The 13540-nt window shown below is 40.1% G+C and overlaps 1 protein-coding gene across 1 annotated transcript; it reads left to right on the top strand.

Annotated features, from left to right (window-relative positions):
* The first annotated feature begins 2558 nt into the window (after window positions 1-2558).
* chrne (cholinergic receptor, nicotinic, epsilon) lies at window positions 2559-11653 on the top strand. The gene is made up of 12 exons (XM_020085723.2): window positions 2559-2757; window positions 6829-6962; window positions 7773-7817; window positions 7969-8078; window positions 8170-8325; window positions 8429-8529; window positions 8609-8809; window positions 9185-9299; window positions 9419-9533; window positions 9633-9840; window positions 10427-10560; window positions 10700-11653. Exons 1-12 carry the CDS (start codon window positions 2688-2690, stop codon window positions 10865-10867), a joined length of 1557 nt encoding a protein of 518 aa, XP_019941282.1. The 5' UTR covers window positions 2559-2687; the 3' UTR covers window positions 10868-11653.
* The last annotated feature ends 1887 nt before the right edge of the window (window positions 11654-13540 follow it).

The following is a 13540-nucleotide window of genomic DNA, read 5'->3' as shown; positions in this document are numbered from 1 at the left end:
ATCCATGTTCGTCAATGATTAACAAAGTCTAACCGCACTTATCCGAGCTGAGGCAGCAAAAGATACAAGGATGACCATTTGTGCTAATCTCATGCTAGATATGAAGACATCTGTAGCTCTCAACATGTTATTGGGGAGCAAACAGAACAAAGCTACAGGGACAACATACACGTTTTTCTTTTCAAACTTCATATTCAGATCGATATCTTTCAGTTTTTAGTTCAGGTCTAAAGTCTGAGATGATTCAGTAAGAAGGGAGGACTGACATGTAGCATGAAGGGTGTTCCCATGATTATCACCACTGTTAGTGATAATCATGGGAAACCCAGTGATTGGTCTCTATCAGTGGGTTTGCTGCTGCTGCTGCTGCATGTGGGGGGAGGTGAACAGACATTGAACTCCACACTCAAGCCGAACCACATGTGTGCTCACGAAGAGGGACTCAACAATGGTAGTTTTCAACAGAGGAGCGGGAAAAAAACCTGAAAGCAGGGGCATTCATTACTTGGCTGGGAGGGGCTGGTCATGGGGCTTTTATTCCGTGCAGCCAATGGACGATTCCTGTGTGAAATAGGCAACAACTGATGAGGAGAGGCTTGAATCCCTGTGAAAACATGTGACCCTTTCAGAAACCCTGAACTGCTTGACTCCACACAGCTGCCGCTCTCTAATGACACGTTCTGATAAAATTAACATATGTATTATCTATTTTAAAGTAAAGTTTTATTTTCGTCTGTGGGGAAAATAACAGTAAGCTGTTGGTTCATAAAGTGATGCACAAGATGGACTGAACCACGTGGTATGAATTCACACTGTGGGGATATATTTATGTGCGGAGGTTCAGTGGAGCAGGAAGAGGATATTTTGTCACTGTCAGAAACCACAACACTGGATTTTCCACCACCCCGTGCACTAAAGTGAAACATATCAGGAGAGACAAAACATAAAACCACAGGACCAGGATTACACTCATAATCCTGTTTGTTAAATTTGTTCCTAAACCCTCAATAGAATTAATTTGTTCACAGTCTAGGGTTCAAAAACAAATTCTTTAACATTGTGAGATAAGGCATTTTGCAACATTTCCCTTGATTTCTCAGAGAATAATTCATTGATCTTGATTAAAATTAGTCATGTTTAGGGAACTGATATTTATAAGTGTGTGCAATTTGGTAATGATCCATATACAAATCTGGATCTTGTGAATTTAAACTTGGTTTCATGAGGAGACTATTGGGCCTTGGTGGAGGTATGTGCTCTACTTGTATTGTCAGTAGAGCACATACCTAAACATACTAAACATTCCTGTCTGACTGTTGTTAAAAGGAATTGGAGAATATACAGTAATTGGGTGAAGCTGAGAGAAATTTCTGTCTCAGTTGTGCCAAAGAAGCTTAAAGAAGCAAATACAGGATTTCACTCAGACTGCTTGTGGTGCAGGGAACATAAACAGCCTAAACCCAAACCTGCTTTAAAACTTAATGAAAAATCCATATTGTTTATTAAACTGTGGTGTAAACATAGATTTGAAGCTGCAAGGGTCAGGCTCTTCTACTGTATCTCAGCTCTAAGTGTGAGACACTGGATCTGCCTTCTGGAGGCTCTGATTACTTTCAAGAAGCTCATCTCTGCATCCCTGACTGTATATTTAGAAGTACATCTTAGTGTGCAACTCACATGGCACATTCCAAAAATCAGTCTGTTGCCCTTGACACTGTGGAGTGACTCTACTTATATTACCCAAAGCACTAATTATAATAGGAAATTTACGCTCTGGATTTGAAAAATAGCCATTTGCAGGATTGCAGCTTGGTCTGTTATTGGAATTTCAAATAACTCAACAGATTGGTGACTTATCATGATGCAGATCTCAGTGTCTGCCTCCGTGGGGTTGTTCACACTGTGGTCTGCAGACAGTCTTACTACTGGAGTCGTGATGGTGAGGTGGTAATGCTCTGCAGGGTGTATTATTACCCTGGACACATAGCAGCGGGAGTCTGCACAGCTGTTCACCTTGCTGCACCCATAGGTGCATGTATCTCTGTTTTTTTGCTGTCGTGTCTCCATGACTTCAGAGGACACTAATTTTCATTGACTTAAACCCTAACCTTGTAAAATGTCTTCTCCTTGACATTTAATTTAAATTAGGTTTAGGTAACCACAACAAGAGGAATAAGTGAAACACACACATTCACCATTTAAATAATAATCTCTAATATATAAATTTGAAAATGTGCTGGAGTTTTTCCTTATAAACTAGTATAGAAGATATACACTATATAGTCTCTATAGAGAAATAAAACTCACAGCAATATTACAATATATCGGAGATATATGTTCCATATGGGAGATAAACAGCAGACGGTTTCACTGTTGTCTATAATATTTACAACAAAAACATCTTAATGAAATATTACTGCCATCACCACAGATAGCTGGTGTCTAATGATCATGATGATGATTATTGTTGGTGACCAGAGTGTGACTTGAAGTGCTGGTTTAGAGCCTCCCAGCTGCTGTGTAATCTGAGCCCCGGGCAGCGGTCAGGGGCGACAGTCAGGGGCTTTTGGGTGGAGGGGTTTGGGCCCTACCTCTCTGTCTCTGCTCTCACTGTCTCCCTCTTTTCTGCATCTCAAACTTTATATTTATAAATAGTGTTGTGCTGGGCAGCGAAGGGGTCTTGGAATATGATGGCACTACGCAGTTTTTGGATATTTTTTGGAGTAGTAACTATTTTTGGGGGATTAATGGTTGAGGGTAAGTGGCACAGTTGCAAACCTTTGGCACGTCCTCATTGACTGGCCGGCTGCCGTCTTCTCTATCAAAATAATCTTCTGCCTGTCATGTGCAGGCTGAAGATCAGTGTGTAGCTCTGAAACTTGCGCTGACACGCTGGAGCTGATTTTCCTAACTCTACTAAAATGTGCTCACACCTGTATGCACATGCTGCTGTTTTAATAACATTTTGTAACTTGTGCAGATTTTAATCAAGTTTGGAAGCAGAAAAAATTATTTCTTCATTTGATACATACAAGCTAACATACACTATATAGCAATATAGAGTATATGTGCATGATGCCATTAAGTGTATATAAACATAATTATTGTCTGAGTTGGACCATGCACATTATTTATATACTTACATTACATTTAAAAATATACAAAACAAACCGTACACGGAGAACGTCTGCTTTTTCTCTATCCACTATTGTGCCTAACCTATTATTTTGATGTGGACATGGATCATCTGACACATAACCTGTTGCATTATTATATGATGCAGTCAGTGCAATTTATCAGATGGGATCGAATAAGTCCGCTAGCATCAAGTACTGCAAAAGATCATCTGTGCTTTGTCATGCAAGCAGTATTACTGCAATGCGTAACACTCTAAATCCCCCAAACTAATACGAGTCTATAAATAAAGTACATGACCCAGTGTACAGCTTTGCACAAAAAGCCCAAAAAGAGTTGTTGTGAACATTGTTAGTGTACATGCAGGAACAACAGAACAGAAAGGCTGAAACTATGATGGAGGGGAAAGTTGTTGTGGACAAATGCTTCCTGAGTCCATCTCATTGGTAGAGGTCAGTGGAGCAAGGAGGTACAGGGATAAGAGTAATCCTGGAATGTAGACTCCTGATATTATTTTTCTGACAAGCTTAAAATGCTAGGTCGCTCAAATTTTACTTGTGGGGAACAGTGTTGTTGTCATTGGTGTCTATTTCAAAACAACACTCATCCTCACTGAGAGAAACACAGCTCATTGAGGATCCTGGAAATAAGACGGAGTACCGTCGAGCCCTCTGATGGAAGAATGCTGGCTCAGAGAAGTTCCTTACATGCTTAAGTGAAACCACGGTATCATATGAATTTTTATGTCAGACACAAATGTGACATGAAGTGGAGGCTGTCAGTCATTTGATCTCTACACACATGGAGCAGCAGCTGCACATGTTCGGTCAAATTCAGTGGAGGTGTGATATTTCGAATTTACTTCAGTCTTCATCAAGTTGTTATAATCAGAATCAGGAATGGAAACAATCAGAATCCTTTTTGTTTTTCATGTTTATAACGTTAACCCAGCTGTAGAAGTATGCACTGGGTGGTTGGTCACAGTCATCTGGGGTGAGTTCGACTCACTTTTACCCCAGTTAAACACATGCATTGTAATGTTTACCTGTGTGGCCATGTTGTTCTGACATATTACACTGCCTGCTCTCTTGGGTCAAGGGTCTCTTTAGCCAATCACAAAAAACAACCTCATTCAGAACTGGTTTATCCAGGGACATAGATTTCATCAGCCAACGTTTAGAGATCATCACCATTTGAGGCCTTCAGTGATCACTTGTGAGCTGCCTTTGTTTCCCAGCATGCAGGTTTACAGGTCAGCTGCAGAAACTGACTGGGTCAAAGCCAAGACACAAAACAAACTTTGCAGCCACATATTAACACAGCTGCTCCAAGAGAATTGGCTGACTACTGCATTTAGAAGCACATCAGATACTGTGTGACTCACATGGCACACTGGAAAAGTCACTGTGGAGTGACACTGATTACTGTTTACCATACTTACAATAATTTGTTTGTTTGAATATCATCATTGTTTTTCAGCTATCCATCATAAAAGAAGAATAGTTAAAGTAGGCTGTAATAATAATAATATCCTTTATTTTGATAGCACTTATCTAAACAAGGTTACAAAGTGCTGTATACATGGGAACAACAGAGAGCAATACAAAATTAAACAAAAACAAGAATGGCACTCAATAGAGCACATACCTCTGCTAAGGTCCAACAGTCCACTTGTGAAACCACATTTAAATACAGTAGAACAAGCAGTTTGTTTAGGTCTGCACCAGATTGCACACACTTGTGGAAATCAGTCCCGTAAACATGTCACATTTTTTTCATTAAAATCCATGAATCCAGAGAAATCGAGGAAAATGTTGCAAAAGCGCCCTAATGAACAATGTTAAAGAAAGTGGGAAAAAAATAAAAATGCAATATGTTCTTTATTGGGTCATTACACTCGCCAAATGTCGTGAAAATTGGTTGACCAGTTTTTTGCGTATTACAACTAACAATAACTATAACTAACAAACTACCACGAACAAACCTCCTTGGTGCAGGTAATGAGAACGGTAACATAAAAGAAAAAAATAGCAAATATCATCCATCACCAACGAAATAAGAACCTTATGTTATTTTCATTTAGTTTATTTTTTTAAATTCAAATTTCATAAAAGCTTCCTAGGGAGAATTGTATGTTGTCCTCCATTATAAATTTAGAGAAAGTGCTATGGAGCTGTGTACAAACTCAGAGGCCTAACGCAGATGCATTACATGTCTTACTTTACATTCTCACATTTTCACTTTCACTGATTGTTCTTCACTCATCCATGTGTCAAGTGTAATATTCAACAATATTCAATCTTTGACAATTGCGTTGGGAGGTGAGACATCTGACCACTGTCATTACACTGCCCACCACACAAACTGTCTCATGGGAGAATCGTGACTACAGCCCGAACCAAGTGAAATATTTGTGTCTGATTAGACCAGGCAGACCCGGGCATGGATCGATCATAGTGGGGAACTTGATCTTTGCAGCTATGTAGTATGTGTTACTGACACCAATTTTTTTGAATGATGATATTGATGATTATTGCTGATGACCCGAGTGTGACATGAAGTCCTGGTTTAGAGTTTCCCAGCTGCTGTGTAATCGGAGCTATGGGTAGTGACAGCTGGGAGGAAAGAGGCAAGGGTCTGAAATAAACTCAGCCTTTTCTTACTCTTAGCGTCTCTTGAAGTTTATTCTGAAATACAGTGGAGCCGAGGAGGGTAATAGAATGCCACCACTGCTGTGAAGTGCAGTTTTGAGCATGGCGAGGCCACACAATAACAGGATAAAAAGGTCAATAGAGTCGGCAAACTGGCGCACACATAATGTTAGCAGCACAGCAATACCCAGCTGAAGTTTGCTAATATTCATTAACATTAGCTGCCACATGCTAATGGTCACACCATAGATGTAAACATAAAGATCTTCCCACTATCCAGAAACAAAGCTGAATTTATCCCAGATGTGAACGCCGCCATCTTGCGCATTTGGATGCAGAGGGGTGGAGTCGCGATATCGAGGTCCTTCAGATACACACCCTCCACCAATCAATAGCCAGTCTCAGCTGTCAATCATGTTGTTTCACCTTATTTCTAATTAACTTAGTAATGAAAGCTAAACTTACAGGACAAAATTGCACTTAAACACATATCAATGTGATAAAAACAACCAAAAATGACAGAAAACTATTTTGAGGAAAAATTTGATGTATACTTATCTCCCTCACCTTATGTCACTCATTCCAGCAGCAACTCCACAAAAGGTTAGAATTACTGTCACTATCTATGTTACATGTAGGTGTTCGCATCCTATTGGATAGTTAAGCCTAAAGCATGCAAACCTAAATCATGTTGTGTCCTTGCATCTTTCTACTGATATAATACGCAAAGAGTTGGTGCCTCTCTGTCTGGGGCATCTGAATTAGATATGAAAGTTAACCTGACCTTGGGTATTGTAGAGAAAAGGGTACATGTGGAATAAGACTGGCTCTATTCTCCGAATGGTGCTTTACTGATGCAAAGTGTAAGGAAGGTCCAAAATTCTTTTACATTTACATAGTCTCACTTTCACCAAAGTTTTAATTTTTATTTATTTTTTGCTTTTCTAAGTTTAATTGATTTTAAATAACGTGTGTCTTAACCTTGACGATCCCTCCTGCAGATCAAAAACTGACCCAATTTCTCATCTTTTTCTCCATGCAGTGCAGTGTAATGAGGAGTCAAAGCTGATCGGCGACTTGTTCAAAGACTACAAAAAAAACATACGACCTGTGGTTCATCCTGAGGACAAGCTGACTGTTCAGATCAAGATGACCCTCACTAACCTTATCTCCCTGGTGAGAGCTCACTTATCCTACTTGTTGTTGCAAAGCCTGGCTGCATATTCAAAAAAAATATCTCTGTGACTGTACTGGAACTCAACACTAGACATCCTCCAGACATTCTCTGGAGGGGCTGCATGTATCCGTTTGAGAGCCTCCAGACTTTCTGCTGACCTTCTCCAGGCCAGCCCCCAACAATAAAGTCCACACGATGTCCGAATTAGCCGATATGAGAACACAGCAGGAGATCCTCCACAGACAGAAACAAAAATGCGACAGACGCAAAAATGAAAAAAACTAAAAGAACACAAATATCTTGAGGTGAAAAAGTGGAGCTATACACAGAGAAGACGCAGACGTAGATGTCAAAATAGTTTTTGGTGATTAGCATGGATGCCCGTGTCAATGTGCTGTAAACAAAAACATGTGATCTCCGCAGCAGAAGTGATACGTTACGTCCTGCCTCTGTGTGCGGCGCCTCATCCAAACAATCTGGAGATTTCTGTGATGTTGTTAATGCATCTGAGCAGAGAATCTCCTGCTGTGTTCTTCTAGTATGAAAACAGCTTTATAGAAATATATATGAAAAAATAGTGTACAACAGTTCCATACATGTAATTACACTTATATTCAAAAAGCGGTACAACCATGGGTTTCCTATGATTCTCACAGGATGATGGTGTTAACCATAATACTGTACAGTGTCTAGACATGCCCACATGGCTCACGGCTGTTAGGTCGCTATAAGATGACTTGTGAAAGTGTAGTGTGTGGTTAACACCCACACTTCTTATTCTCACATCACTTTCACTTGCACCTCCACAGAATGAAAAGGAGGAGACTCTTACGACCAACGTGTGGATTGAGATTGTGAGTGTTCTCTTTCTTCATACTCATAATTTTGTTTTGGTGGCAGAAATCATGGAATAACTTTTCAAATTCTCTACACTACTCCCTTGTTCAGTCCCTTGTTCAGTCCTCTGTTGTGTCTCGTGACCTTATTCTTTAATGTCACCTACAGCAATGGGTTGATTATCGCTTTGTCTGGAACACCTCTGATTATTATGGCATTGATATTATTCGTGTCCCGTGCAACACAGTGTGGCTTCCTGATATTGTCCTGGAGAACAAGTAAGACAGAAACACAGCGTCATTATACTATTTCTTTGTTGTTTGAGTCTAAAATCTGGCATCGACTCTTTCTGTGCGGCCTTCTCTGCAGCATTGATGGCAAGTTTGACGTGGCTTACTATGCCAATGTGTTGATCAGCAACACTGGGTGGATGTACTGGCTGCCTCCTGCCATCTATCGCAGCACTTGTGCCATTGAGATCACCTTCTTCCCGTTTGACTATCAAAACTGCACGCTAGCATTCCGGTAAAGTACAATTCTATCATAAGTAAATACATATATGATATGGGTAATGATGTACGAGTTTGTTTCTTTTCAATCCTCTCTTCCCTCACTACCACATCCCTAGATCCCAGACTTACAGTGCCAAAGAAGTGGACCTTATTTTGGCTGTAGATGAAAATGAACACACTATTGAATGGGTGGACATCGACCCAGAGGCTTTCACGGGTACAGCGCATCCACCTTTAATACACCAACATTCAAAACATACAGTTCCTCTGTGGCTTATTGTGCTTTTACTGTTCAGAGAATGGTGAGTGGGCCATCGTCCATCGTCCGGGCAGGAAGATGATCAACAAGCGGTACACCCCGGATGACCTGGAGTATCAGGAGATCCTGTTCAATCTGATCATCCAAAGGAAGCCGCTTTTCTACATCATCAACATCATCCTGCCCTGCTCCCTCATCTCCTCACTAGTCGTATTGGCCTACTTCCTCCCTGCACAGGGTCGGTGATTACATGTCATCATGGTTATTAATGACATAATAAGGGGCACAAAGATGTTCTATGCTATAAAATGTTAAGTCTCATAATGTTCTGCACCTGGACATAAAACAGAATGATAATATGTTTTTGAAGCAGTCATTCGACCTTTTATAATAATATTGATAATAAAAATTAAATATTACGTTTATTCAGTCGGTCTTAGTCAAATCCCTAACGATGCCATATGATGTAATATAAAGTGTTCTGATTCTGATATACTGTCTGAATATGAAACAAAATATTCTTAATAGTGCCTGAGCACAGCATATACTACGGGTATAGTCTTTTTATGTGATGTGGTCTCCTGTCCCAAGTCTCTGTTGTCCCCTTCCACAGCTGGAGGACAGAAGTTGACTGTGGCCATCTCTGTCCTGCTGGCTCAAACTGTCTTCCTCTTCCTTATCGCTCAGAAAGTCCCTGAGACATCTCTCTCTGTCCCTCTTATCGGCAAGTGAGTCAGCGTGTGTTTTCTGCTGACCTCTGATGCTCTCTGCTGGTCTTCTTTATTTCTTACTCTATTTTCAACCCTCTTGTCCAAACCAGATATTGTCTGATTTCCTCCCCCTGCAGGTACCTGATCTTTGTCATGTGCGTTACTACTCTCATTGCTACCAATCAAATCGTGGTGCTGAACTTCTCCCTGCGCAGCCCCAACACTCACACCATGTCCCACAGCATCAAACATGTGAGTAAAAACTGAGTCACATTTAAAAGTTCAGGTGTTTTTTTACTGTGTGTGATTATGTGTCCTAACAACTACCCATCCTTTTTCTGTCTTCCTCAGGTGTTTTTGGAGATGGTGCCTCGCTTCCTTGGCATGTTCCCACTGGTGGATGACAGCGAGGTGACGTCAGAGGTCAACGGAGTGAGGGAGCGGCGGCGCAGCTCTTTCGGCCTCATGCAAAGAGCAGAGGAATATGTGATGAAACAACCGCGCAGTGAAATGATGTTTGACAAACAGAGAGAGAGGCACGGTCTAACACGGGCTATTGGTACGACATCTTTTTCTAAAACTATGAGCAAATGTTTGTTGCATATTTCAGGTCAAATACTTGCCTCAATGTTCCAGAGAAAGAATAAGTGGTTTCCCTACCACTACAGAATGTGTTTGTGCTTTGCTGGACGTTATTATAACTTTGTTTGAAAGTTATGTACAAACTAGAGGCACTGGCCCCAGCTGAAAACCGAATGGCCCCTGTAGTGCCCCTGGGCTGTGGTTACGACTTACTGACCACAGCTCGGGGGCACCAGGGACTTACTAACAATAATAAAAATATGAGGATTTCTTAAGAATTTTTATTTACACAAAGTGCTCGAAGAAGCAACAAATTTCAAAATGTGGATTGTGTATGGATTTTGGACATATGACTGGCCCCTCTGTGTGCATTGTGGAGCCTGCATGGCCCTGTGTTAGAAAAATCCTAGATCAGCCACTGCCCGCAATGTTAAATAAAGTGATAAGAAGAATTTGAGTATTACAGGTGTAACTTGTGTTGTTTAACACCTTTTTCTACCTCAGGAGAAGCTGTAGAATATATATATACTGTTCTCTGACTGTCAGCGTCTCCTTCCCCTCAGTGGATAATATGGACATCAGCAGCACAGCCAACCTGTACAAGAGTTTGGCTCAAGCTGCACCAGAGATAAAGCAGTGTGTTGATGCCTGCAACTTCATCGCTGAGAGCACAAGACAGCAGAACAACATTGGATCTGTGAGTGTTACTTGAGACTTTAATAACTGCCTAACTATCAAACAGATTTTGAAGCTGACTCTTACATATTTTCCATTTCATAATTCTTTTAGGTAAATCTTCATTCTTTAATCTCTATTCACTTTCTTTCCAAATGCAGGAAATTGAGAGCTGGGTACTGATCGGGAAGATGATTGACAAGGTGTGTTTCTGGGCTGCCATTCTCCTCTTCATCATCGGCACGGTGGGGATCTTCCTGACGGGACACTTCAACCAGGTGCCAGAATTTCCATTTCCTGGCCAGAGCAAAAAATACATTGCGCCATAAGAGATTTCAAAAACAAAAAAATGTTTTCAATCTGTTGAAGCTTTTTCCTCACGCTTTCTATGAGGCTGAGCGGTCTTGTGTCCTTGACACGTCGCACTCAAGGTTGAGTTAAGTCTCTGCAGCGGGTTTTTAAAAACAGATGTTCAACAGAAGATGTGTCTGTGTCAACGTTCACAGCTCAGACTTTTATAAGCTGAGGGTTTGTTATTCAAATACACAGCTTTGTTTTTAGTTCTTCATTTTGGTGTCTGTTCATTTGGATGAACTGTATCGTTGGATGAGGTCGAGCTTCATCATCATCATAGAATAGATTAATCATTTGTCTGTTCTGTGATAATAAAGACTATAGTTCTTAGTTTAGACTTGGGGTCATGGTTGAAAATACTTAAACCCATTTACCACCATTCTGGGAGTTCTTTCTATTGAAGCTTCCTAATTCAAAACTACTGCAGCATTGCGATTGTGTATTAAATGCAGCCACATTGACTGTGAAGAGCTATATTCAAAAATAGCAGAAAAGAAGTAACACTGCTGGTCTTTCATGGGCTTCATCCATGTACCACACTAAAAAACATATCTACTTATGTCTGGATAAGTAGCCGTGCATGTACTATGTCTTATATAAAGAACTTGTGCATGTAACTTGAGCCAGCCTGCTCTGAATCAAAGCCTTATTCTTTTTACTATGACTTATTCATTAGAAAGTTTTGTTAGAGGTAGGTGGCTCAGAGGGATGTCGTCTTGATGTCATTGTGCCATGTTTTTAAATAAATATTTTATTTTGTGCATCATGACTTATTGAATCGATTTATTGCAAAACATGTGACACAGAAGGTTTGAGCGTGAATTGTACGCAAAGTAGCTGTACATGTAGTCTGTAATATATCTGACTGTGCTGTATGCATCACAGAAGAGATATTAGATAACTGGATTATCTAACCACTGCACCATTATGGGTAAATATGTATGATTGCTATCCTTCACAGCTGTCAATCACTTACATATGGATGCAGAACAAACACATTCAATACGCAGTCGTGCATCTTCCAGCCAGGAGGATGAAATACCTTGTTCAATCTGACAATCTAAAGGAAGGCCCTGTTCTACACCATCAACATCATCCTGCCCTGCCCCCTCATCTCCTCAGTGCTCACATTGGAAGAGTTTCTTTCTACACAAAATCAGGAAGGCCATGTATATATCCCTCCATTATTACAGAGACTGCAGTTATTTGGAATAGGGTAACGTATGCAGTGTTTGTCTATCTACTGAGAAACTCATATTTGCACTTGCATACTGAACAAACAAATAGATGCTTGATAAATGTATTTCATTCTCAGTGTAATAAAATATAAGGTTAATTTTAACACCTGGAATCTTAAGTTTGCTCTTAAAATCATCATGCTCACTCTTAGTCTTGCACAACGATATTTTATTTTTTCTTTTAGTGTGGTTGAACGCCACCATGTGGTGTGAATCTGCACTACACAAAAGCAGACAGGGCTTATTTCCTCATAACTGCGCCACCCTCAGGCCAACATTCACACTGTATTTCACAATCATGCGTGTAAAAACGTATTTAGTTCTAACAAACATATGGTGAGTATTTACCTCTGACTGATATATCTCTATTTGTTATTTTATCAGTACACCTCAGTCAACACTTTCCTCTCTAAATGAAATCAGTTCATTTGAATAAACCTATATCATATGTCTAATTAGCTTGCAGGACCACAAGCTCATTAAAAGGCAAACAAATATTACCATATATGGAGGAATAATATGAGAAACCTATGATAAAAAGTCACCTGTCACCTCTGGGTGTGCAATGTGTAAGAATAAGGGCCCTGGCTAATTACAAAAAAAATTATAATATATGAATAACATGTGAATAAAATAAATAAATTAGGTCTCACTCCTAATAAACATGTTATGGTCTTATTAGCTGGGAATGACTAAGTCATTGCAGTGAACTGATGCTGGATAAGGTCTGTAACCAGGCTGTGGGCAGACCAACAATAAGTTGGCCCATTTTTTGAGAAGTAGCTTTAAACAGATCCTCTGTAGCTTACTTTTTGAAATTTAGATAAGGGTGTGGTTGGAAATAATGTGCTGCCCTCAGGACGGTGCTACTGGTCACTAAGAGCTTGAACCTTCAGACTCATGAACAGTTTCTTTCCTAAGGCCATTCAAACTTTACTCTAAATCAACACACAAAATGAAAACTGCCTATTCACCCCCTATCTTATTAACTATGTTGAAGTGTGCGATAACTTCTGTGGACTGTGTAACAATCACATATTTATAAATATACTACTACTACTTTGTTATGTCTGCATGTATAGTATGCAATGTGTATGAAATGTGTTATATCTTGTGTCTTTGTATTTATTCTATTCTATTCTAGTACTGTACGTGTCTGTGCCATACATATGCTGTGTTTCAGTACTTTCATGAAAGAGAGAAATTCATTAGGAGTTGTGAACACAACATTTCACAGGTATTTTACCTTTGGGTCTCATGCAGAACATTTTAACCGGAAATCTCGCGATATTTTGTGCGACTGACGTTGAAGTTTGTAAAACACAAGTGAATACCACATGTCCTGTCCTCACCGTCCATAAAGGCTACATTCCTGTGTGTGTGCGTGTGTGTGTGTACCTGAAGGCACCC

The sequence above is a fragment of the Paralichthys olivaceus genome, chromosome 15 (genome assembly GCF_024713975.1).
Source record: "Paralichthys olivaceus isolate ysfri-2021 chromosome 15, ASM2471397v2, whole genome shotgun sequence".
Classification (NCBI taxonomy): domain Eukaryota; kingdom Metazoa; phylum Chordata; class Actinopteri; order Pleuronectiformes; family Paralichthyidae; genus Paralichthys; species Paralichthys olivaceus.
This window is presented reverse-complemented; position numbering and strand designations above follow the sequence as displayed.

Excerpts from the sequence above, each read along its gene's own strand:
- chrne (XM_020085723.2), top strand. The coding sequence starts at position 2,688 with ATGATGGCACTACGCAGTTTTTGGATATTTTTTGGAGTAGTAACTATT. Across the intron at positions 6,963-7,772 it reads TCACTAACCTTATCTCCCTG|AATGAAAAGGAGGAGACTCT; the intron begins GTGAGAGCTCAC and ends GCACCTCCACAG. Across the intron at positions 8,810-9,184 it reads CTACTTCCTCCCTGCACAGG|CTGGAGGACAGAAGTTGACT; the intron begins GTCGGTGATTAC and ends CCCCTTCCACAG.